Source organism: Carya illinoinensis, chromosome 1 (genome assembly GCF_018687715.1).
Source record: "Carya illinoinensis cultivar Pawnee chromosome 1, C.illinoinensisPawnee_v1, whole genome shotgun sequence".
Taxonomy (NCBI): Eukaryota; Viridiplantae; Streptophyta; class Magnoliopsida; order Fagales; family Juglandaceae; genus Carya; species Carya illinoinensis.
Window position 1 is genome coordinate 50,058,596 of NC_056752.1, and position 27,462 is coordinate 50,086,057.

Below are 27,462 nucleotides of genomic sequence, written 5' to 3' on the forward strand. Positions count from 1 at the left end.
ATGCTATGCGAGAGTGCGAGCTCCATCCAGGGGGGTGCCACCGTTTGGGTCAAGCTCCGTCCGTGCATTGTTGTGGGTCGAGCTCCGTCCGTGCCACTGCCTGGGTCAAGCCCATCGGTGCCACCGTCTGGCTCAACTACCGTCGGGAATGAGTGTGGGGACAGAGTTGAAGACGAAGAAGTGAGGGAGGGTTTGAAAACGAAGAAGTGAGGGGTGTATGAGTCTCAATCGGGTGTATGTAAATGCAAGATAAAAATAATAAGCAGCTTACGTGGCATCGGGCTATTGGAGGGCTGTTCTTCTCAATTAAATAGCCGGACCACTTTCCAAATTAACTCTATATATTTTGGGTGTACGCGGTTCATTTTGGGTTATTATTGCCTAAGTTCCAAGTCTGGAAAAAAGAATACCCAAGTCTGGTTGGCTTCCTTTGTGCGTGGTGGTGGACATCGAACGAGGAGCAACACGGCTACAGTTGCTACCATGAAAGGATGGCAATGGCTTCGAGGGATTGTGTGAGGTGGGGGTTGGGATACGACGTTCTCCTTTGCGAATTCTTATTTTTCAAAGTTTTGTTTTTTAATAAGAAATATGAAAAGCCAGTATTTGGTGCACAATCAATACAAGAGATTGCTTGTACACAGAAGAACTGCTTGAATTACCACCTCGAGTTTGAAGAATAGTGGTTTCTCTTGCATGTGAAAAATGATAAACACAATAATTTTTATGATAAATTTCATAACCACGTTTTAAAATGAGGATATTGCTGTAAAATACTTTATTAAAATAGTATCACTTTGCAAAATATTTTCATTTTACCTCACTTTATAATGACGTGTTGTAAAATATATATATTATGAAAAATATTATGTGGGTATCATTACTCATCTCTTATTTATATGTTTTTTTTTAATTTCTGAGGTTTTAAATTTAGAAAGAGGGACGGAGAGCTTTGGAGTTTACTCCAAGAGGTATTGTTTTATAAATCTGGGGTGAACTTTGCTAAATTTTAGTCATTCTGAATCCTGGTAAGATATTGCGACATATCCAGCATTTATTACCCAAAAAGACATTTCTAGCAATAAAAAAAACCAGATAAATCATAAAAAATAAGAATAAAAATAATGAGTATGGCACATCAGCAATACAAATGGGACCATACGTGGAGCCACAAAGAGATTAGCAACATGACATATCAGCATAACAAGTGGACCATGGGACAACATAGGAATAGAAAGTTTAAAATTTTAAAAAGTTGAATTATTTATTATATTTTATGTAAAAATTTTAAAAAATTATAATAATAAGATGAAGTCATTTCTGTATCCAAATTAAACAAACAAAATGATGTTTACAACTTCTAAGAAGGATATAGTACTCATATCAGGGACCCAAAAGAACCCTAGCATGGGTTATCTGCTTAATTCTGATGGATGAGTTTGCCACATATATTAATGTTCAATCGGCCATTGCAGTCATCTTTTTGGTCCTTAGATACGTTGGGGTCCCCCTCAATCCATTACAACAGTACTGGCATGGCTACAGAGCTAGAATGCCTGGCCGGGCCTCTTGCTTCCCCAAAAGAAACTAAAGAAGAAGAAGGAAAGAAAGAAGAAAACAGAACTTTGTAGCCTGAAAATGAATTTGTGTGGGTCAGACTACTTATAAAGCATGCAATCTGATATTCCATATTAATGTGATGAACTCGTAACGTGACAGAAGCATTCGATATTATTGGTGCAAGTAAAGGGGAGCAATTTCATTTCTACAGTACTACACAATCTCCTAAATGGCCCTCATGAACCTTTTGCCACCTGCTGATCATATATGCATGCAGGAAGTAATGAAGACTTCCTGCCTACTAGTACTGATATATGCGCGCATGCTGTTGAACGGAGCAACGAAGAAGTTATATAATTTTAAAAACTATATTTGACGAAAATATTTTCATGGATTTCTTGTTTATTTTGTGCACTTAAAAATAACATTTATTTGGGTTTGAGACGGTTAATATTATATAGTCGTTTTGAAAAATAGTGAAATTTACTGTTAAAAAATTATTATTTTTCGTGTAAATCTCATATTTATTTATTTTTAAAGTAATTACACTATATTTACACACTAATATTACAACTATTATTTTTCATGTATTAGATCTATCATGTGCACCTATATAGAGCCAGTGGATAAATCAAACTAGTTAGCTAGTCATTATCACGTTCTTCAACAATAAATACAAATATTAAATACTAATTAGTCTAGTGACAAATACCTAATCAACGAACGAATTTAATCAATTTAATTGAATGTGGACGCGCGAGTTCCACATGCATGCCAATCAAATGGTCATAAACGGTAGACACGATATTGATTTGTTCATGCCACATTATTATAATATATGGAACGTGCCATCATTGATAGATATTGGTCTTAAACCAAGCTAATTATAAATTATATTATATATAGTTAATAATTTTAAAAAATAATTTTGTTATTAGACATGACGTACCAACATTGTCATCTCTCTCTCTCTATAGATTTTTTTTTTCAAACTCAAAATTATCTTGTTCTTACTCCTGCGTCATGCATTCATTCTCTTCTACTCCAAGATTTCTTTAAAGGTGTGTGAATGGTGGACTTTGCTTTAGGATAATAATTCGAAGCTTATAAATCATAAAAAGTAAGTAATATTGGTAAAAGTGGGCCGGCAATGAAAAAGCAGCTTCTATATCTACATATACATATAGGGAAAAATATAGTTATAAACATAATTATATACTAATCTGTACATCAATATGATGTGATTGATCAAAAAATAGATTTTATTAAAAACAGTGTTAATTTAAATTTTAAATATGAATAAATCAATATTAATACACAGATTAATATGCGATTATGCTTGTATATAATAAAACTTTACATATATATATATCATGTGGTGGTAAAGAGTTTGATTTGCGATTATTATTCTAATTTGGTTTTTGTTTAATTAATGATAGAAGATGAGCTAATTTGCAATAAAATAAAATTTGGAATCCTCTCGATCTTTTCAGCGCGCAACTTCTGCATGCGTGACAAAAGAGGTCTCCTTCTCAGAAAATGATATCTCGCCAATCACCGGCCAGCTGCATGCAACATATATGATTCCCTGTCTTTTTTCTTTTCGGATCAAACAAGTAACTATCGCCCATCTCCCATCCTTCTTTTTGGGCAAATAGAGAGATCTTTACACCAATCTTTAAAAAAAAAAAAAAAAAACAATGGAATTATAGCGCGCCTTAATTAATCCCCTCCTTAATTATAATTAAGCAGACCTTATAACCCTTAATTTTGACCCCAAATTATTTTGAATTCAGCGGTTAATTTAATTAAAGATGATTTATTTGGATGTCTCCTCCGCTGATCATCTCCATTTCTGTTTAGACCACGTACGTACAGTACGTACTGCATGCCAATATTTTTAGTTATGCCACAATAGTTATAAAAAAAGGTCCATTTAATGGGGAGGATGATGAGTATGACACCTAGCTAAGCTTATCTGCATGCAATGGTTCTCTATCGCGCTAATTAAATTAAACGAGACAATGCATGCTTTTGCTTTCTTTCAACTTCGTGCATGATGTGTATGTGTTGGCATGCATGCAGTTATCCCTTTGAGAACCAGAGAGACCTTCCACTGCTGGTGCCCAATGATACCGGATAAAAGGATTAGATCACCCTATCAATATCCCAGAATGCAAGAGAGATTCTGACCTTTCACTACTACTTTGATTTTCATTTTTCATAATTTTGTTATATATATATATAATATAGTACTGTATATGCCGATAAATTAGAGTTTATCTTTTTGCTTAGCGATCAGATCGCCACATATTCAATTTCGGCCTGATAATTAGGAAGAGCCATATCCGTATATGCAGCTCTAGCTAGCTCTCTCATGTAGTCCCTACATCATCTATCATGTCAATACTAATTTGTGTCCAGACTTTCATGCAGACGATCAGTGCTTGTGGGGTGTTAGGCCTTCATTTGGCTACACAGCACAATCAGTCTTATCTTTATTTAATCATTATAACATTTTCAAACTCTCACATAAAATACAATAAACGATTCAATTTTTTTAAATTTTAAAATATAATTAAAATTAAAATATATATTTTAATAATATTTTATTCAACTTTAATTTCATCTCATCTGTTTAACCAAACAAAACCTTAATTTCTACCCATTTGCATGTACCTATTCAATTAGGGGTGCCACCCACACTGGGGCAAATTGGCCCCTGATTATGTCTATCTCCTTCCACCCACTGATGGGCACCAAGGTCAAGGGATTTCATTCCCGCGAGTTCATATCACCCACTCATGGGAAACACCAATAAATCACCAAAACTTGAAAAACAACAACAAATCCGAAAAAAATCTCCACCCTATCTACAACAAATCTGTAGATCTTTACAAAAAAAAATCGAAACACAACAACAAAAACTCAAAACAATGATATGATAGCAAAATACGGTATACCTCAAGGTGGAGAGAGAGAGAGAGAGAGAGAGAGAGAGAGAGAGAGAGAGAGAGAGAGAGAGAGACCTCAATGACGAAGAGACTCAAGAGAGATTGAGAGGGGTGAAAAGCAATGAGAGTCGTCAGTAGGGAGAGGGGGAGAAGGAAAGAGATAGAGAAAGGGAAAATAAAGATCGACGGGGGAAAGAGGGAACAGGATATGGTTAGGTTTTAACCTAATCCTAAATGACGTTGTTTTCGACATTTATTTGAAATAATAAATAAAACATAAGATAGAACGATGTCGCTTTATTAATAAATTTATATATATTTATATATAATTATAATTATTTTGGGTTGGGCTATGGGGTGCCAGGCCCTTCCCCACCTTTCACAAAAGAGGGCAGGGTACCCCGACCTCGCATCGGACAGGTTAGCCCACTCCTACCATGCAAGGTGGGGTGGTGGAGGGCAAGTGGACGGGGCGTGGTTCCCCCTACATGCAATTGCCTTATCTACAATGTCAATATTAAATAATGTCGTAGACTACGATAGTATGACGACAAAAGACAAGGTTTTTGAAATTTTTTCTAATCTAATTCAAAAATTGACATGTATTTCTTGATCATGTGAAAAGATACATTTTATTTTAATGAAATGGCACATGCAATGTTTTACAATTAATACTTTTAAAAAATTATGTGTTTGACCTTAGACATTTTTCATATTTATAGATAGATTGGCACAATTTTATGGGCTACTCCTACACTAGTGCCCGCTTGAGGAGGTCCCAAACGGAGTGTTGCAAAGGGTCGAGCTGACATGGGATGTTCTGATTCTTATGGGCCCGTCCTGATCTTACGTGGGCGTGATTATTTCATTGGGCTTCTTTTTCTCTTTTATGGGGGTTTACTATAATAATGCTATGTTAGCGGGCCCTCCGGGTGTGTGCTGGGGTTTCTACAATTCTATTGGAGTGAGTGGGTTTCTAAACCCAACAGCCCAGCTTCCCCACCCATATGACCTTGAGGGAGGGTCCAAATTACTCCAAAAGCCCCAAATGTTCACCTGTCAATGCTGTCATCTTTTTACTGGAGATTTTTCCCACCCGATACATTTTCGCGTAGCGTTAGCCATTACCGCGCAAGACTTCCTTGATCCCTCCTCTCCCTCGTTGCTCTTCTTCTAGCACCAGCTGGTTCTTCTTCTACTTGTTCCTAAAGCCTTCTAAAATCCTTCATAAATTCTCAATCTATTTTCTGTCAAAGTCCATTGCGATAACCTTGTAGCAACACTCGCATCATGAGCCGCTATGACAGTCGCTCCGGCGACCCCACTTCGTACGGCGACCGCAGAGGGTAACTCTCATTCCCCCAATCTCTCTCGCTCATAGATGTACAGAATGCGTATATATGTGTGTGTTTCCCCGATAAATTTCCATGTGGGTTTCGTTCAATTATCTGTAATTTCCTCTAATTTCATTTTTACGTAAAGTTTAAAGTTTGCCCAATTATTATGAATGTCTCTCCCTTTCCCTCTTCTCTATTGCGTAGGTTTATTTGTTACTTTGCATACATTACGCATTTGCGGGCTTGCTTTATATACATTAAACTTCTTTTAATTCGGTTTTGTTGTTCTTGTTGTGGATTCTTGGTTTGCTCAGTGATTCTGGTTCTTGTGTGCCTTTCTCAATTAGGCTCACAATTAAACATATCTGTTTTTTTAACTTAATATCTACCTGAGTTATTCTGAATTGTATTAGTGTATACTCAATGCCTCATTATCAAGTACGGGCTAGCTTGGTGAAAATTTAATTTATCTACCGTTTCTGTGTTTGCACTCTCCGTCTATCTCTCACTATCTATTAACTCCAAAGTTAACTCTCGCACTCTCTTCAAGATATGTGAATTAGTTTACGATAATGAGCATCCTATGATCATAAACTGCCTAGTTTTGTTCGAATTACATTCAATTTTGTAATATGATATATGAATGTATTTCTTCTGCTTCCCATTATCAGGTACTGATCACTTTATTGCAAATTCATTTTGTGAAGTTCGGATTTTATTCTGGCTTCAATGAGCCGACACTGACTCATTTTCTATGAATTGAATGGATATTAATTTTCGGTGAATTTTGTGTTGTTTTAGCGATTCGGGGTTTGGTGGGTCTATGGGGTTCAGTGGCTCAGTTCGTTCCTCATTAAGCAGGAATAATTATGAAGGTGCTGAGTCACCGAGGAAGTTGGATTTGGATGGGTTGACTCCTTTTGAGAAGAACTTCTATGTTGAGTCGTCATCAGTGACAGCAATGTCGGACAGGGAGGTTGATGAGTATCGACAACGAAGGGAAATTACAATTGAAGGCCGTGATATTCCAAAGCCTGTCACTAGTTTTCGTGATGTTGGGTTCCCAGGTAACTTATCTTGGGAGAAAAACTGGCTCTGTTCATTGTTTGGGGTTTTGTACATGTTTCATTTACCATTTTAGAAGAACCAAAAAAAAAGACCTAAGATTTAAAAAAAAAAAAAAATCATATATATATATATATATATCTTGTAACTGCCTTGCACTTCTGTGAACTTGTTGCCGTTGGAATAGATGCACCGCTAAATCTATTACTGAATGTATCCCCAATGTCATCCCAAGAAAGAGAACTGCCAAAGGTGGAGTAACTGAATGTTACACCCTCGTATAAAAGTTTTTTTATATTGAAATTTAGGGCATGTTTGGATACTTAGAGTAGCTCATAATTTTGTAAATAGTAGTAAAATAATTTGAGTGAAGATGTTTTATTGGGTTTTGTGAAAGGATAGAAAAAAAGTTGATAAAAAATATTATAAAGTTAAAAAATTGTTTAAATATAATTGTTTAATATTATTTTCATTTTGAAGTTTGAAAAAGTTGTATTGATTTTGTGTTTGAATAATGATTAGATGAAAAAATTGAAAAGTGTTTTGTGTTTGAATAATGTTTGGGAATGAAATTATGAGCAATTTTGAGAATTCTCATAGTGTCCAAACATGCCCTTAGTCAACTTACCTCAACTTGCAAGGTTTTTATCTTAAGCGTTGCCATTCAGCATCCCTACACACCACATTTATTTTTATTTATTTTTTGTTTTATTCTTTTTAAATTAATTAAATTCTTCTACTCATCCATATACCACATATTTGGAAAGAGAAAAAAAAAGTGTGGTGCGTGGGGATGATGTAATGTCCCAATAGAAGGCCCAAACCACATAGCCTATACTCCAAAATGACTAGTCAATGATACAATTGGAGCCTCATTGGAACCTTATAAAGAGCAATAACTTCTCATTCCCAAGCAATGTGAGATACTATACACCACCTACCATTTTCTTTATAATATGGGGTATCACAATCACCCCATCTTAAATTCCCGACATTCTCGTCGATCATGTCCTTTGTAGGTGGCACGGCTCAAGTTCCACATTTCTGGTTAGGATATGCTCTGATACCATTTGTAACGCTCCAATGGAAGGCGCTAAACCACATGGTCTATACTCGAAAAGGACTAGTCAACGATACAATAGGAGCCTCATTGGAATCTTATAAAGAGCAAGAACTTCTCATTCCCAAGCAATGTAGGATCCTATACACCACCTACCCTTATCCTTATCATATGGGGTATCATAGATAATGAATAGAATTTTTCTTTTATCTTTGGATGATGGAATATATTTTTTTTTTTGGGAAGAGTTTTCTCATTAAGTTGTACCTTTTTTACAACAGATTATGTTATGCTAGAGATTACGAGAGCTGGCTTTGTAGAACCTACTGCCATTCAAGCTCAAGGATGGCCAATGGCTCTAAAAGGCCGTGATCTCATTGGTATTGCTGAAACAGGGTCAGGGAAGACACTTGCCTACCTGTTGCCTGCCATTGTCCATGTTAATGCCCAGCCAATTCTAGGTAAGGATGTAACAGTTTGGTTGATTGAATCTTTCTATATGTCATTCGTGTGCCTCTATTTGTACTTGATCAATCCTTGAGAATTATGTAATTTCCATCATATTTTGTCAGCTCCTGGAGATGGCCCAATTGTGTTAGTATTAGCTCCAACCCGTGAACTTGCGGTCCAAATACAAAATGAAGCTACAAAATTTGGTGCATCATCAAAGATTAAAAACACTTGCATATATGGTGGCGTTCCAAAGGGACCTCAGGTACGTGATCTCCAGAAAGGTAGGCTATCAATTGAGTTCCAAATGACTTCTTCATTCCCAAATATTGACTTCTATGAACTAGGGCCAGCTTGTGATAGATGGTTATCATGTGGGATGACTTAGCTATTAATTATTACTTTCATGTACAGGTTTTTTCTTTATTGTAGTTGCTTACTCCTCTTATTGTTGCTAATGTGAACTTTATTTCTTTTTTCTGGATCAGGTGTTGAAATTGTTATTGCTACACCAGGGAGGTTGATGGATATGTTGGAATCACATCATACAAACTTGCGAAGGGTTACGTATCTTGTGTTGGATGAGGCAGACCGGATGCTAGACATGGGATTTGAGCCTCAAATCCGAAAACTTGTTTCTCAGGTTTGAATTTCTCCATTCTATTTGAAATTTATGTGATTACTTTCGCGTCTATTATAAAAATAATTTATATAGATGATTGTTTCCCCTAATCTTCATCTCTCCTCTTTTCTTTTGTGTTCTTTGTATCTTTTGGTTTGTATTATGGTTTATATCTTACTGTAACAGACTATCTATTGTCTTAATTAGCTTTTGGCTTAAATAAAGTCTTTTGGTTTAGAATCCACATTGTTGACTTTTTGCATTTTAGCGTGGATCTCGTTTCTCTCTCCTCCCCTTGCCGTCCTCAACTCCCTCGCTCTTCTCTTCTCTTCTTCCCTTCCTTTCATGCCTCAGTGGCCTTACGATTCACCACCTCTCTTCTCTCTCCTTTCTCTTCTCCTAACTCTTATCTTCTTCTTCTCCTTCTCTCAGCCCAGCTTCTCTCTCCGTTTTCGTGGGTCACGGCCAAGCTGCAGCTACAATGATAAGACCACGGTCGCTGCAGTGGATCTGTAAATTAAAGGCCCATGACTGCAACTGTGGGTCTGTGAGTTTTATGACCCATGGCCATGGCAGTGGCCTGTGAGTCTATGCACAGATCTGTGCGATTTTTGGATATGTTATTGGATTTTTGTATTTTTCTTATGTATATGCGATTTTTCCCCCCTTTTTTTTGTTGGTGAAAATGTGTTGTCAAACGAGGTTGTTAGACGGTGGTGCCATCAATCCGCCTGCCCGGCAAGCGGATGCAGATGGTCATCCCGCCTAATCGGGGATAGGGTGCGGGATGGGTGGCTAACCGCCCATATAGGGCGGGTAGTACCCCTATAAGTATTGATATTAGCGATATATTCCTGTCTATTTGGACAGTTATTGGCTTTAGAGACTAAAGATGCCAACCTTTAGTTACTTGTATGTATCCAAACTTGTTACTTGTGGATAAAGCTGAATAATATTTTTACTTGCATACGCTTTTAACCAAAGTACTTAAAAGTTGCCTGCTTTTGTACCTTGTAACTATTTGGTTGAGCATCAACGAAGAAAATTCATGAATTAAATGTGAAAGCCAAGAATGGAGTTCGGCTTGGTGGATGGGGCTGGTGGCCATGAATATCATGAATAAAACACCTGTTCTCGTTTTGTATTTACCAAATGCAATTCAAGAATTTCTTTAAGGTATATGGTATTGCTGGTTCAATTGCATCTGTTGAAAAAGAAGGATATGAATATGATGCAGTTGCTTTCAAAGATCCAAATTTTGGTTGATGATGATATGGCGATTAGAGTTTTCAAATATCCTAACTGGCACGTATCAATGGTAATGCAGCACGCCCTTTCCTTCATGTCTAATGTTCTGTTTTATGCAGATTCGCCCAGATCGTCAAACTCTATACTGGAGTGCTACCTTGCCTAAGGAGGTTGAACAACTTGCTAGGCAGTTCCTTTACAACCCATACAAAGTAAAGTCCCCTCAATGAATTTTGTTACCATTGTTGGATATCTTGTTAGAAGGTTTTTTCTGCAGTTCAATTTTTATTCTATGCTTTTAATATATGAAATTGCCAATCATGATATATCATTTTACCCTGTTTTGAGGCTTCTTGATTTTGTTGCTTTGCTCCCTCCCTGCCTTTTGTTTTTTTTTTTTGGTCCAAAATTATCATAAATATTATTTGGTTTGTAATTAATTGATAGACTTCTGGAGGGACATATGTGTGTCTGTGGATAAATGTTCCGCATTGAATGCTGGGCTGTTCATTGAAGATAAAAGTACATTGAACCCAGATAAAGTCTTACCAGGAGTGATTATTCAATCAGTTCTCTCTTGGACTTTGTGTAGGTGATAATAGGCTCTCCAGATTTGAAAGCTAACCATGCCATACGCCAGCATGTGGACATTGTTTCTGAGCATCAGAAATATAACAAGTAGGCCATATTGCTTTATATTCTTGTACATTCCAATATTTTGAAGTCTTGTTTGTTTCTTACTTATAAAAAATATATGTTTTTTCGAGTCTTATTATATGATTTGATGCGTTTATCTTACTGATAAGCTTTATTTTCAAGATTGGTAAAGTTGCTGGAGGATATAATGGATGGCAGTCGGATACTGATCTTCATGGATACCAAAAAAGGATGTGATCAGATCACTCGACAGCTTCGCATGGATGGTTGGCCAGCCCTCTCAATTCATGGAGATAAAAGTCAAGCAGAAAGGGATTGGTCCTCTCAGAGTTTAAAGCTGGCAAGAGTCCTATAATGACTGCAACAGATGTTGCAGCTCGTGGTTTAGGTATGAAGATGAAAACTATTAATGCTTCTTCAAAGACTTCGTAGAAATTCATTTACAATTAACAGAATTCAACATCAACTTGTTTTGGAAACAAACCGTTAACTTCATCTTCCTGTCAGCCCTGTCCCTGTTTAAGTATTCTTTTTCAATTTCAATTGGACGGCTTTATGGTCCTAATCTACCCATAAATCCTCTCCCTTTTCAGCTATATCTTATGTAATAGCTTTTTAAGTATGAAGGCTGTTTTTGCTCTCAGCATATTTGAAAATTGTTTCGTTGATTAAATACTGCTGCAGAGCATTTCCCCATGGCTCGTTGCTGTGTAATTTTCCATTCAAGGTCCCTTTATTTATTTCTTATTTGCACTCGTCTGTTTATTTTAATCCAGATGCTGCTACTTGGTCATTTTCACAAATTCGTTTTTTATTTATTGCCTTGCATTATCAGTGGTCTGTAGATTGTGCTGTGAACATTATTTTAACCTAAATTGGTGTTATTTATCACATCGATATTGCTCATGTCTATTTCTGAACTCGTTTTTATGTTTATGGATATTGCCCTTGAATTCCTCCCCTTCATGCATAATTGATTCAAGAATTTGGTTATTGACTATTCATGTTACCTTCTATGTTTGTAAGTGATACCACAAGACTCTGTGTATGCTCTGGTATGGAAGCAGAAAGCATTAGGTTATAGGTTCTCTTTCTAAATAAGTTTTCGAGGCGAGAGGTTGTCAGTATACAGCATTTCTTCTCTATGATTAATGTTGTCTGGTTTTGTGCAGATGTGAAGGACGTGAAATATGTGATAAACTATGACTTTCCAGGTTCCCTTGAGGACTATGTTCATCGCATTGGTCGTACAGGAAGGGCTGGGGCAAAAGGAACTGCATACACTTTCTTCACAGCTGCAAGTGCCAGATTTGCGAAGGAACTTATTAGCATACTGAAGGAGGCTGGTCAGAAGGTCAGTCCTGAATTGGCAGCAATAGGGAGTGGTGCACCTCCACTGACAGGTAAGCTGATGAGTTTGATATTAAAGAAACACACACAATCACCCCCCAACAGACGTTTGTTCATGATCTGCATGTATTTGATGTAACTGGTTTGTGAAACCTTGTTTCTATATGTAATCAATCAATCAATCAGGTCATGGGTGTGACGCCCCCAAATTCCGTTTGGAATCGGACGGACATTTGAAGCGTCGAAACATGCAACACAAGGTTACCTGCCCCCGTTCATGACATATAAGATGCAATAATCCTAACATGCATATAACATTATGCAATATTCGCAGCGGATAATTTTTTCTTTAGCAATACTATGCACCAAACTGAAAATATCACAATACTTAAAACATACTTCATACATAAAGATCCATTGAATAACTAAGATCACAGCACTATTCCAAAATAGTTATGATCCAATAGTACTGGAGATGCAACTCCATCGTACAAGTAGTAATTTAACTACTATATTAACATTAACGACACACCGTCGTTCAGTCGACTGTGTCTAGTTAGTCAGCTCTTGATCCTCCTTCAGGTCCTGTAACAAGATCTACCATTCGGGAGGAATGGTAGTTGGGACTACCACAGTGAGATTTGATTACAAATCTCAGCAAGTTAACAAAAAACTTCCATACAGACTAATGATGCATGTATGACAGTAAAAGTATAAATGCATAATCAAATTCATAAGTAATTAAAGCATAACTTAGCGTACAACATAGCATAATTGATATAGCTTAAATTGAATCATGAACTGAACTTGACTTGACATGAACTTGATCTGAAACTTGACTTAGCATAAACTTGCTCTGAAACTTGAATTAACATGAAAAATACATACTCCACAGTTGTTGTGGCTCCATGTATTCTACGTGTAAATACATACTCCACAGTTGTTGTGGCCCCATGTATTCTATACATCACTATGCAGTTAAATACATACTCCACAGTTGTTGTGGCCCCATGTATTCTACACAAACTTGACTTAACATTAAAAATACATACTCCACAGTTGTTGTGGCCCCATGTATTCTATGTGTAAATACATACTCCACAGTTGTTGTGGCCCCATGTATTCTATGTGTAAATACATACTCCACAGTTGTTGTGGCCCCATGTATTCTATACATCACTATGCAGTTAATACATACTCCACAGTTGTTGTGGCCCCATGTAGTCTACATAAACTGAATATACTCAAGATGAAACGTGACTGGAATATGAAAGGACTGAAACCCTGACGTAACATAACGTGACTTGAACATAATTTGAAATACATAACCAACTTGAGATAGTAACATTTCGTAACATGGCATAACATATAACAGACAACATATTTAGCATGACATATTTGTAATGTATAGTAATACATGACAGAATATATTGTGTAACAGATAAAAATTGATGACAGAATAAATTCTGTATAATAGACAATTACATGATAACTTGGCATGACATGACATATATGATAACATACATACATACACTGTAATTCTTTTACTTAGCACACATACACAGTAGACTGCTAGTAAGTTAAAAGCTAACTTACCTCGATCTCCGCGTTTCTTATAAAACTTCAAGTACGATCATGAGTAACTGTAATTAGTGATTCTAAAAGTTAGAACTAAATCACTAATAATTTGAAATATGGAAAAATACTAACTTAAAGAGTAAAATTTTCATTTTACTCTCTACATGTGGGAAATTGACCGTTTTACCCATAACTTAAGGATTTTGCATACTAACTTCAAAAGTTTCCAAAATTTACATTTCTCATGTAAATTTTGTCCTAAACTTAAATATCAACTCAGAAAAAATTTAAAACAAAACACAACTATGGAAAACACACTATGACTGAAACATCTATAGGTTATTTCTCTTGATTTTTGTTGCAATTCCTTCCAACTTCAAAACTCATGCTTAAACCAAAATTTTGCAACAACATCTTCCAATCCTAAATTCAAAACCATACTTAAAACATCCATTTAGAAAAAGCTAATAATTAACACCAAACTTTTTTGTAAAAAGATCCAAGCACTTGAATCACAAGTTTTGACCTTAAATCAAAACATCTCCAAGAATTTCAAAAATCAAATCTTACTTCTAACATATTCATAATATCATCCTAACATCAACCATGCTTTAAATCATCGAACTAAAGTCACCAAAATCACAAAATAACATTTGGAGTTTTTGGTTTTACACTTAGTCCAAAAACATAAACTTTTTCCTCAACTAGTTTTGATAAATCTCTTGATCTATGACTTATAATTATATGATCTTCAAACCAAACCATCACATGGTTTAAAAAGATCTCCTAAAACATATATAAGCTTCTAATTCAAGATTACATGATTAGAAATTAACCAAAACATAAATTTAGCCAAGAATATCCACACTTTGGCTTATTTGAATATCTCTTTGCATAAAATTTCATATCTTTGAAACTAACATCAAATATCTTCAAAATAATAATATAACATGTATATAAGATACTTGGTATCCTCCAATAAAATTATTAAAGTCATTAGAATAGGTTTAGACCACCAAAGAGTTAAACTTTCTCAAAACAGAAACTGTTTTTCCTCTTCCAGTTTCTAAGTTTCTAAATCTAAGAAAATCTTTCATCAAAACCTTTAATCATGAAAAAATCCTCAACCAATAGTCATATATACATGTTAACAATACTCCATAAAAATTTCGGACCAATATCTATCCATTAGCTTGGTCAAAAACTCCAAACTATAACATACTCTCCAGATTCACGCCCAGAATGACCTTTCCATGGTTAAAAATACTTTTGACTAACCAAATGACCATGGAATGATACGAAAAATACATCTACGGAAACTAGACTCAAAGAGGAACAACTTATATGAAGGAGATTTTATGATAAAACACTTACAAAAGCTTCGAAATGGGTGTGCAAAAGAATTCCTAAAAACTGTCCGAGAGAGAGTGTTTGGTATTCTTTCAATGGAAAGCATAAATGAAGATAATTTCGTGGGGAGGGGTGGCTGGAGATACTTGTGGATAAGATATGGAAGAGATGAGGCTAGAGTGAGAGTTAAGTGTAGGACTCTCTTACCGGAGTGAGAGTGGAGTGTAGGACTCTCTTACCTAATAATATCTACAAAAATCAACTCAAGATATTTTTACCCAATAATATCCACGAAATTAGTTTAATATATTTTCTAAATGTGGAGTAGACTTGGAAGAGTAAGGTGGTTAAAATCTTTCCATGTGTATTTTAAATCTATGTTCTTAAGATATTTTCCAAATGTGTATTTTGCTTAGGTGTCATGATCTCACACATTGATTTCCTTCACAATTCCATCTAATGGTTTCTCTTTGTGCTAAGTATCTAATACTATTCATTATGTGTGGTTAAGATCTTGCCAAGTATCCAAATAAAATTTCGCTAACCTAATTTGGACATTTCACACTGTGATTTTGAAAACATTGCGTTTAGTACGTTTACCGAGATTACTATTCACTCCAAAAATAAACGTAATAAACTTAGTACTGAAAAATCCTAAATATTCAATTAAGCCTAGTGGTGTAGACTATAATGTATTCTGACACTTCTAACTATCTCAAATAATTAAAATCGCATTTCTGGCACCATAGTGAGTGATAACACTAACTATGTTGACAAGCTAAAACCTATGCGATTAGTCGATTCGTGTAAACTTACGAAATTTTTACGAGGTTCTTAAGGTCAAAAGAAATTCCACAATTGAATTTCTAGCGGGTTGTTACAATGGGGGTTTTCGAGATCGTGTGAGGGGTTATGGTGGTGGTCGATCTTGGAGCTAATTAATGAACTATCAATATAATGGCTACAGAAAAAAAGCCTGGCTGTAAGTACCCACGCCTGGCACGTTGTATCTAGTGGGCAGAATTAAGAATGCGTTGTATGACTAGAGTTTAGATGTCTCTGTCCAGTGTACTTCTATTTTCTGTTAAGTTCTGGTCAACTGCCTATAGGACTAACTGTAGATTCCCCCCCTCTTTTTCCTATTTAAATTAGTTGTTAGTATTGGACAGTGTAAGATAAATAATTGTCTATATCATTAAAGTTTTTGAGGCAAAATGCAATGAAACTTAAAAATTATTTATATTATTGTTGGAGTTGGGAATTTTGCTTGCATTTAAACATGCACTAATCCCCTAGGTGCTGTCCCTCCTTTATCTTTGTACAATTCTTACCCAACGAAAGTCTTTCTTGCACTGTTGAAACTGTGTTTTCATTTTCTGCAAGCCCTGGTATCAGTTTTTTCTTGGGAATTTATTCGTCAGTCTTCTTGAATTCATTAAGAGCATCACCTTTACAGCTTGGTGCCAAGTATTCTTTCGGAGGAAAATGCCAATGGGGCCTCAGTAAGTCAGTATCTCCTATTGATCTTGGGGACGACGATTCGAGAACAGAAAAGGTGGGGATCATCTTTGATTCGTGCTGCATGGATGGTCATGATTGGAGATCCGAATTCTTTCATCTTCTTTATATATATATATATATATATATATATATATGAAACAAACACAGTTGAGCAATTCACCATTCTTCCATTGATTGCTATGAATGCAAGATACTTGTATTTCTTATGCACAACCATTTTTGCCTAAGCTCCTGACTCTCGATTCGGTCCAAATTTTTGTTCATTTTGGCACCAATTACTCATCGTCTAAGCATATGCAATTATTTCTTGATTTGTTTCTTAAACTGTCTTGTATGAAATTGATTATTATTTTGCAAAGAAATGGCCTATTTTTTCTTGGGAAGAGATGGGAATGCTTAATGCTATTGGGTTATTATTTGTTATTTATTTTACCTAATCATTTGCTATTTATTAGAATTCTTTCGCTTTAATTTCCATTTACACAAACTCGATCTTTTACCAAGATGTCAAATAGAAATTGAACTCGAGTTTATTTCTTGACACTTCATAGTTCATATTTTTTTCACTTGATAAATAAACGGACAAGATCTTTCCTACGAATTACATGTTTTCCGTCTAGAAAATGAATCAAGTGTACAGGGAATCGTGTTTATTGAAACAGAAATATGCCTACATGGGAGTGTCAGGTTGATATTTATTAAATTTATTTTATAGGATGTCTTTTATGTCTAAAATATTTTTATATAAGGCAAGTTTTTAATAAAAAAAAATTGAATCCATTAAAAATAAATAAATAATTTCAAATGGATTCTACGCCGGTACAAATTATTCTGATTCTCCTGAAACAAACAGTGGGAAGCAAACTGGGGCGATCCGAAAAGTTCAAAGAACAGTGACACTACTAGTTGGTGGTACGCTGAATCGCTGATAGGTGATCAAGAAAGTACACGGAAAATAATTTGGGAAGCAAATATGAGCTACGAAGCTCCAAAGCTTTACGCCAACAAACCCAAAAAAGGTCAACTTTCAGAAAACCATCTCTCTCTCTCTCTCTCTCTCTCTCTCTCTCCGTTTGTTTTTTTGGGTGGGGTATTGGTTTTTAAACCTTGAATGGTTTTTTCTGGACGTCACAAACAGCACAAGTGAAAAAATTTCAAGAGCAGCAACAAAAGGCCCACAAATTTTCTTCACCATCATCGTCGTCCTCATCAATGGGGCTTCAGTCTTCAGTTCCGCCACCTCAGCAGCCCCCAAAAGAGTCACTTGCTCGGCGTTACAAGTTTCTCTGGCCCATGCTCTTGGCTGTGAATCTTGCTGTCGGAGGTCGCTTTCTTTCTTCTATTCCTCAGCTGTATGATAAAGTTTATTTATTTATTTTTTTTTTTTATCACTTTCCTACAGTTATTTGTTATATTGGTGTTTTGTTTGGGTGTATTTTATATAAAATGGGATCATGGATTTTTAGAATTCAGCTTGAAAGAGTGATCTTTGTGCTTATTGACTGCTTTTTTTGACATGTTGTATTCCGTTGTTAGCGCAGGGGCTGTGCCTTTAGCCTCAATTACCGAGGATTCCTTGATTAGTTAAATTTATGATCCAGAGACATTTTTTTTCCTTCTTTTTTGTGAGGGGAGGGGGTATTCTTATTAATGGTTGCGGTCGGAAGGGAATGTGTTAAATGGGCTTGTGATGGATATATGATTCTCCTTAGTTGAGAAATTGTGCGTGAATAATTAAAAAAAAATGGTGCGTGAATGTGATGACTCTTGAACTTTAGATATCATTTGTTATGTGATTGTAATTACAAGTATGCTCTTTGCTTGTCCTATGTGCTGAAAAGTTTAGGAATGTTCATGCTGAAGAGTGGCGGAAATTTTGGGGTTAATATATCATATACTATTACTGAGAAAGTAAACTCTAGCACGGGACTTGATGATATATTTGTGACTCTTGATCACATATCATGTATTTCGAGAGTGTATGATTGCTATCATTTGTGTTAGGGAAATCGGTTCAAAAGAATCAAAACAAAAAGAAAATAACGGGTGAAATTTTCAGTCATTTCAAAATAATTAGGAAGGCAATGTAGTTTACTGGTTAAGTTTTTTGATAAGTAGTAGTTACTAGTTAATATATAGATAGGTTATATGGTGATATATCATTTCGTCAATGCAGAGTTCCTAACAGACAGAGAACGTGCGGGGAGGGTTAATTGACTTTCTCTTGTTCTTTTTGGTTTAAGTATTTCAAGGCCTTGTTGTTACCTTAAGCACAATCAGTGGATCTTACTCAAGATATCGAGGCTTTGTTGATTTCAGTTCTTCATTTTTGAATTGTAGATCAAAACCAATAGAAATTGTTTGATATGTATTGAAGACAATGATGGAGAACTGGGAGAATACAATTTGATTGTTCGAACTCAAGGATGGGAAGCCTAGAGGATTGACCAACCCTTGGCACTCCTTAATTAGTATCTTATATACGTAATAGCTGTAGTAGTAGTCAGTGAATGCCCATGCAAAATGGGCCCAGGTTCTGCATTAGCTGTGGATGTGCATGTGCATGTAGGCATCTTGCTTTTTTATCGTCCTTGTCATTGGACTGATGGAAACAACTGAATCATCGAAATCTGTAATTTTCAAGTTAGTTTAAATTATGTAATAACCATCTTGAACCTTTTGATTTAGTCACTTGACAAAATTGTCTCTAGGGGTCTCAATGTGCTTCTCATCACTTTGAGGTTTGTGTGAACTTTATAGCATACGTCTTTATGAGTACAAAGAAGAAAGACACAGGTGTTGTGGAAGAAATTGCAATTCCAGCTTCAACAAATGCTGCTACAACTGCTCCTGTTGCTGAAAAACCCTTACCTTTGCCAACCATAATAGAGTCTGTGAAGTCGAGGAAACCAGTTCCACAGGATCAGCAGCGTGAACTTTTCAAGTGGTTATTGGAAGAGAAGAGGAAGGTTAAATCAAAAGATCCTGACGAAAAGAAGCGCATTGATGAAGAGAAAGCCATTCTCAAACGGTTTATTCAAGCAAAATCTATCCCAAGTGTCTAATTATTCAACAGCTGTTCTCAAATTTACAGATTACTAGAAATGATTTTATTTTGTATTTTTTTCATGTTAATTTTGTCATGGTATTTTATAGTTGGGTTGAAGATCAATGCTGGAATTTCATCTGATTCCATCTAAGTTCTTGAAGTCGTGAAGTGCAATACAAGGATAATGTTGATGCTGATCAGTAAGACATAGAACCGACTTCTATCTTCCCTGCTGTGCTAATAGACCTGTATGTGGTCCGACCAACTTTCTTGGTTGTTTCTATGTTTTTCTTATACTGCATTCGTTGGCTTTGAATATTTGGGACCAGTCTATGTTTATCTAGGTTAAACAAAAAAAAAAAAACACTATCCACTATAACACTTCCAGAATTTCAAATATTTTACAGACCCTTTATAAAGCTATGGAGGAGAAGATATACACTCTATGCTTAGCTGTCTGTATAATTTACTAATACTCCATCATTGACATTTGGGAATGTGGAAGTGAATTAATGAAACTTTTCTTGTCATACCTGCTTCAGCTTGTCTCTGCAGGCTCATATCATTTTCTCATTGCAAGACAGAACTGCAGTTTCATTTACTGTACTATTCTGGAAGTTCCAAGTTGTGGAGATTCCACGCTCAGAAGAAAAAATTAAAATAAATAAGTAAATAATCGTGAAGTTTCAAATGGGCCTAACGAGCGCATGCACAGTTCCTGTAGAGGTCGTGGACACCCCCCAATATGCATGCATACCGATAGTTATGTTTCAACCACCAATTGAGCTTTCCTGTTCTAAATTTACACGTAAAGTTAGTAAAAATATATAAAATATATCTAAAGGTTCCCAAAACTCGAAGAAATAGTGGAATGAATGAACAAAACACACAAATAAACTCTATAGTTTGCGTGAGAGAGAGAGAGAGAGAGAGAGAGAGAGAGAGAGAGAGAGAGAGAGAGAGAGAGAGAGCAATTTGATGCAATGATGATATTTGATTAAAGTAGACATTTTAAAGTAAGATACTTAATCATAAGTTAGGTAATTTGAAACAAAGAGATAAAGTAAAACAGAGGAATGGAGCTTAGCATTTAAAAAATAAGCAATCAAGAAATGGGCCAACGTGGGAACTGAATATTTTTTAATTATAGTCAAACAGAGATCTTGAAAGTTCTTGAAATAGATTAATTTAAGCCTGCTCCAGAGAAAGATGGGCCCTGTTTTTCTTCATTTGCTTTACTTCGCATTGGGGACGCACCGGTATTTGTGCTCATAGAAGATGTTGCCAATTACTCTTCCACCTCTGAGTAAAGAGAATTCCATATAATTGAACTGTATTTGTTGGCAAAGAGGCACAGATACATGTGGCCTCTGCCATATAGAATGAGAAAGGATGGGAACGAATGTGACATGAGAGGTTGGCCTTGTGTATGCAGGGGAGGAGAGAGAGAGAGAGAGAGAGAGAGAGAGAGAGAGAGAGAGAGAGAGAGAGAGGCAGGGGATGATGATGGAGGATTGCGGTTGGATTTATTGAGTCTCACATGAATGCACGAGGCCGCCCAGCTGGGGGGGGACTTCAAAGAACAATCATGCATTTGTGGGGACTTCTAGTTCTCACTCTTGGTACTGAACAAACTTATCATAACATTTACGAAAGAACTTTTAAGATTATTCCTCTCTGAACTTTTTAACCTCTGCACAGATGTACGCTACTGCTCAAACTGAAACCCACCTGAAAAAAATGGGCCATTTGGTCAAATACACAGTATGTAATCATTTCTAGGTTACTTCATACTCTATTCTGGGTGGGATTATTGGTCAAAATGGCAAGATTTAACATTACCTTAAATTGGGTCGTTCTGTCTTTCTTACCGGACTAATGGAATAAGTAGGAAAAGTTGTTTGGGCTTTAAAAAAAAAAAAAAATCTTCTGGGTCAGGCTGCCAACCTCAACCCAATAAAACCTGGCTAAGCTTCTGACCCATTGCTATGATAGAAAAATGGTCTTAAATTCGATTCTTACTGTTGACAGAAATGTGAAGAATTTGAAAAAGGTATCGGTCAGGCTTCCAACGCCACCCTAATAAAACCTGGCTGGCTATAAGCCTCCAACCTTGTGTAAATCCAGCCAAGACAAATCCTGCTTGTTTTAAAAAAAAAAAAAAAAAAAAAACCTAATGCAATTCTTTAAATTTATGCCCGCCCCAATACAAATATTCCATGTTCTACATTAAGTTGGCTCTAACATCTCTCTCTCCGCACGCGTGCTTGTACGCATGCATACTTCTTTCTGCTTAAAAATGTTATTCATGGCTGTGGTCACCATGATTAAGCATATTTAAGGCAAAACTTAGAGACAGAAAAGGAGAGAAACACAGAGAGAGAGAGAGAGAGAGAGAGAGAGAGAGAGAGAGAGAGAGAGAGAGAGAGAGTGCATGCGGGAAATTTATGCATAATGGACACCATGTGGCTTGTGTTAGGAACATCAATTTTCTTTTCCACCATAATTCTCTACACGAAAAGGTTTAGACTCAGATCATCACACAGAAGCACACTTCCTTTAGGCAGTCTTGGATGGCCTCTTATCGGGGAAACAATTGAGTTTGTGTCTTGTGCTTACTCTGACCGCCCCGAGAGCTTCATGGACAAACGTCGCCGCATGTAAGTGTGATTGTATAGTACATGAGCAGTACCCGGATCATTACTTTCTCTTAATTGCACCATCAAATCACGCATTATTTTCTCGTGATTTAGCTTAACATTCAAATCTACGCTTCTGTAGCATAAATATGGTCATCTAAAGCTAATCTACTTTGCTTAATTTTGCAGATATGGAAAGGTGTTCAAGTCACACATATTTGGAAGTCCCACGATTGTTTCAACGGATGCAGAAGTGAGTAAATTTGTTCTACAAAGTGACGCAAAGGCTTTCGTCCCGTCTTACCCCAAATCGCTCACGGAGTTAATGGGGAAGTCTTCTATTTTGCTGATCAATGGGAGCTTACAAAGGAGAATCCATGGACTCATAGGAGCCTTCTTCAAGTCGCCACATCTCAAGGCTCAAATTACAAGGGACATGCAAAAGTATGTTCAAGAATCAATGGCAAATTGGAAAGATGACCATCCCATATACATACAAGATGAAGCCAAAAATGTTAGCTCTCTCTCTCTCTCTCTCTCTCTCTCTCTCTCTCTCTCTCTCTCTCTCTCTCTCTCTCTCTCTCTCTCTCTCTCTCTCTCTCTCTCTCTCTCTCTCTGTGCCATTAATCTATATGGATTTGGGAAGTGAGTTCCTATCATTTAAGTTGGAGTCTATATTTTTCTTCGTCAATGTTTAAGATGACTCCTTGAGAAGAATACTTTAATAGACACAACAAAACAAGTTAAAGATGCCACCTCTCTTGAATCTATATATGCTTCTACCATGAGTGAATAATCTCTCTGGATCCTACTAACTAATTAGGTCTGAAGAATATTTTGGTTTAAATTAAGGAATCCATTTGTCTATGGGGTTCACAATAATTTTGCATGAATCATATTGTTTGGAAAATTAGATTCATAATTATTGTGTTACCTGGTCTTTTTGAAAAGTAACTAAGATTTCCCTGTCTGTATCCAGATTGCCTTTCAAGTACTAGTCAAGGCATTGATTAGTTTGGATCCCGGTGAAGAAATGGAGCTTCTAAAGAAACAGTTCCAAGAATTCATCTCTGGCCTCATGTCTTTACCCATAAACATTCCGGGAACTACGCTCTACGGTTCACTACAGGCAAGTTAGTTAACTCATGATTTGTCTACAATGTTGTTATTTTCTCTAAAAATATTGATCCATGGATTAAATTTCACTATCAGGCAAAGAAGAAAATGGTTAGTATAGTAAAAAACATAATCCAAGCTAGAAGACAAAGCGTCCTGATCTCCACGGTTCCAAAAGATGTAGTAGATGTGTTGCTCAATGATTCAAGTGAACAATTAACAGACGATCTAATAGCAGATAATATGATTGATATGATGATACCGGGAGAGGATTCAGTGCCGGTTCTCATGACTCTAGCCATAAAATACCTCTCGGATTGCCCCACTGCCCTACAACAGTTAACGGTATGGAAATTTTCTCTCTTGTTAATGGAGTTAATAACCAAATTACCACACTGATCAATCTGCATTAATATTCAAATATGATGGCTAATTGGTTTCAACACAGTTTTACTCGATCGTACGTACTTTACTTGGAGCTGTCAGCTGCATATATACATCCTTTTCGGCGAACCCGGTTTGCGGCCAAGACTTACTTTTTTGTAAAGTTCATGATATTTAAGTCCAATTTTTGGTCTGCTTTTGCATGTCCTTTTTTATTTCTTTGTCATTTCTAGAAGTACTGCTTAATTTCTTTCCTTCAATCTACTGGTACATCAAGTGGAATCTGTAGCTACTTGCTAGGGTTTTCCACACTATATATGGTACGTACTACTAGTTATGTGACAGTAAGTACTCGTCATGTATAATCAACAGAATCAATATTACATTAATCGTAGAAATTTGTTTTGATGTTATTTTTCAAAAAAATGATGTGCATGCCTTTGATAATTAGAGGAAAATAATACCATGCCTGCCTTTTGGAAGAGACCTGTAGAGATTTTCTTTAAAATTAGTGTTTCTAAATCATTTGGTCGGCCAATTATTGGGTTAGGGAGACATTAATTGCATGCACGTACGTGTGGACGTTTCTTTTCGCATATATCAAGATATTTATTGGTTCCTATTTATATGTTATAGTCGGGTTGTCATCTAAATCTTGGTACATCTGATCAGGACGAAAACTTGAAGCTGAAAACACTCAAAGCTCAGCTTGGACAGCCTCTGTGTTGGAGTGATTACTTATCATTGCCATTTACACAGAATGTAAGTTTTATATATATATATATATATAAGATCATAAAAGACTAAAGGAAAACTAAATAATCCACTCATTAATTAATATAAAGTAATACTAACATGTTTTTCTATTCATCTATAGGTGATTACAGAAACTCTAAGGATCGGAAATATTATAATTGGTGTGATGCGAAAGGCCATGAAAGACGTTGAGATAAAAGGGTATTTGATACCAAAAGGATGGTGTTTTTTCGCATATTTTAGATCGGTTCATCTTGATGAAAATCACTATGACTGGCCTTACAAGTTCAATCCATGGAGGTGGCAGGTATATATATAAATGGAGGACTCAATCTTTTCTTTCCCATATTAATTTGGTTAATTTCCTGTGTTCATGCACGATCTATTTTTCCTTCTTTGAGCTTTCTTTTAGTAATGGCTTCGGGTTTCGGACAGGACAAAGACACGAGCACTTGTAACTTTACTCCTTTTGGAGGTGGGCAAAGGCTATGTCCTGGCCTTGACTTGGCCAGGCTGGAAGCTTCCATCTTCCTGCACCACTTTGTCACTCAGTTCAGGTAATGATCAGAATTTCCCCAACTCCCATTTCACCAATATTGGGGAACTTAAGCGCATGGAAATAATTTCATTTTCTTTGTTATTTTATCCACGTGGAGAAAAACAAAAGATAAAGCGGCTAGATTTGTAAATCAGCATTAATGGAAAGAGATAATGATGATCATCTAATTGGTCCCGATTCATATCCCACCACACAGCTAATTAACAACGCCGTAGCTACATCAGCTGTGTGCCTGACAGAAACCTAAAAGGAAGGGAGGGACCCTTATTTCGAGATAATGTTCTTCCATTCTTAAAGCTGTTGATCTAGTTCAAAAAAATCCTTTTGCATCTTTATGGGAGAAATAAGCGGAAGTCCAATATTGTGAAGGTTGTCGTGACAAAACAGTACTGCATTTCTTCTACACTTTTTTCGCATCTTAGCAGAGACAAAACATAGCAAAAAACATCATGCTTTCTGTCATTTTTTTTGGCTTTCTCAGTTTTTAGTAAAGGCATCTTTTTCATACTTTGTTGAAAGAGTCCTCTCCATACTAGATTCCAAATCATCCTTTGGCATAGATCACACGAGAACCATTAAAAATAGATCTTTCCACTGATCTTTCCCAAGTGGGACGTCGGTATAAAATTATAAAACCAAGTCTCTCTGCATACGTTACTTGCACGTCTTTTACTGCAGAGGATCAGCAAAGACACGACCATATGTGACTGAGCTAGCCTTGTATTTACCATTAGAAAGGCCTTCATACTTATATATATGTGTGTGTGTGTGTTTGACGTACATTTTCAAGATTTTTCCTTAGTCAAGGCTCAAGCGCGTCGAAAACATGATTCTCGAACGGTTCACAGTTCGTGTCTTCATCTGCAGTGATAATTATTTGCAATAAAGTCACAGATCATCCTCACATATATATAGGTAGGCAGCGACTAGTAATTCATGTATATATTAAGAAACAAGGCTATGGTCAATCTAGAGTAGTTAAATCAACGTCGGAAAGGCTTTAAAGTTTTGTTTGACTTGGAAAAAATACATCATCTTTTGGTGGTCTTGTCTGTTGACTGACTTCCTTTTTAAACAAAATGCCAACTTTTACATAATCAATAAACTATTTAATATATCCATCTCATCGGGTTGTGCATACGAATTCCTTTACACGCTTCAAGCCTCTGCATTGTTATAATCCTTGATCGATAGTAAAACAATGTTTTGACCGATCGACCGATTTGAGTGTTGGACAGAGGAAGAGTCATGTGCTTGATAATTAGAGTTTGATCATGGAGTTTTGAATATAGGTTTCTATCTTTTTTCTTCATGCAGTTGGGTGGCTGAGGAAGACACAGTTGTTAACTTCCCCACAGTGAGAATGAAGAGGAGGATGCCAATATGGGTCAAGAGGAGAGGGAACCCTTGAGCCAGTTGTTTTGGCTCCCAAAGGGAAAAATCTCAAGTAACTTCGACACGATGGTAACCCAAAATAATAATAAAAACATCATGCAAGAAGACAAAGAAATGAAGGAGAGAAAGAGTTGGCTCGGCCACAGAGCCCACACGTGTGGGGCAATCACAAGCTGACACTTTTGTCCTCTTCCACATCTACTTGCACATGATATCGACAATAGGAGTAGAAACTTTTGTAGACCCAAATTATTCAACGGTTATTTTTTTCTCGCTTTTAACTTTTTTTTGTTTTCCCTTTCGTTTTAACTGAGAAAGACAGTTTAATATGACAAGAGATATCCACCATTAAAGTGTCTGTACAATCGAAATAAAAGTGGAAACCAAGGGAGCTACTTTTGGCTTTTGTTTCTTAGAATTATTATTATTATTATTGTTGTTATTATTTTCCTATAATTTACGGAGGCAACTTTTGATAAGGTAGTGGGCGGAGGTAATGATTTGTGTGCATGCATGGGGTCCCAAATACCAAAAGCATTTTTCAGGACAACTAGCGCGCGCGGTATTCATGTATTTAAATTAGCCCATTCACAGTCACGCGCGTAGGAGATTGGATGAGAATGGTGAGGCCGGCCGGGGATCAGCTAAATTCCCATGAATTAACGGAAATCCACCAAACTTTATCTTCGGAATTAACTCGCTGATCCATTAATGGGCCGAGTTCTTGAACGTTGAGGTTTGAGAAGGAAGACGGTCGAAATCCAGGCGTTTTGGATCATTTGAGTAGTTGCTATATATATTATGTATCATAT

The 27,462-nt window shown here is 36.3% G+C and overlaps 2 protein-coding genes and 1 pseudogene across 5 annotated transcripts; all 3 read left to right on the forward strand.

Annotated features, from left to right (window-relative positions):
* The first annotated feature begins 5,542 nt into the window (after positions 1-5,542).
* On the forward strand, positions 5,543-16,476 carry LOC122281422 (annotated as a pseudogene).
* On the forward strand, positions 12,217-20,117 carry LOC122281429. 3 transcript variants are annotated; one of them, XM_043092906.1, is made up of 4 exons: positions 12,217-12,356; positions 17,606-17,771; positions 17,891-18,076; positions 19,513-20,117. In XM_043092906.1, the coding sequence occupies exons 2-4, from the start codon at positions 17,726-17,728 to the stop codon at positions 19,815-19,817; spliced, it is 537 nt and encodes a 178-aa protein (XP_042948840.1). In that variant the 5' UTR covers positions 12,217-12,356; positions 17,606-17,725; the 3' UTR covers positions 19,818-20,117. The 3 variants fall into 3 exon arrangements, with proteins under 3 accessions (XP_042948840.1, XP_042948832.1, XP_042948848.1); XM_043092898.1 differs by lacking the exon at positions 12,217-12,356 and adding an exon at positions 16,688-16,786; XM_043092914.1 differs by lacking the exon at positions 12,217-12,356 and having other exon boundaries at positions 17,640-17,770; positions 17,889-18,076.
* A 1,903-nt stretch (positions 20,118-22,020) lies between these two features.
* On the forward strand, positions 22,021-27,068 carry LOC122281481 (3-epi-6-deoxocathasterone 23-monooxygenase CYP90D1). 2 transcript variants are annotated; one of them, XM_043092990.1, is made up of 9 exons: positions 22,021-22,461; positions 22,630-22,954; positions 23,420-23,569; positions 23,653-23,901; positions 24,005-24,073; positions 24,613-24,702; positions 24,818-25,003; positions 25,132-25,253; positions 26,573-27,068. In XM_043092990.1, exons 1-9 carry the CDS (start codon positions 22,256-22,258, stop codon positions 26,664-26,666), a joined length of 1,491 nt encoding a protein of 496 aa, XP_042948924.1. In that variant the 5' UTR covers positions 22,021-22,255; the 3' UTR covers positions 26,667-27,068. The 2 variants fall into 2 exon arrangements, with proteins under 2 accessions (XP_042948924.1, XP_042948931.1); XM_043092997.1 differs by lacking the exon at positions 24,005-24,073 and having other exon boundaries at positions 22,022-22,461.
* Positions 27,069-27,462: the final 394 nt, after the last annotated feature.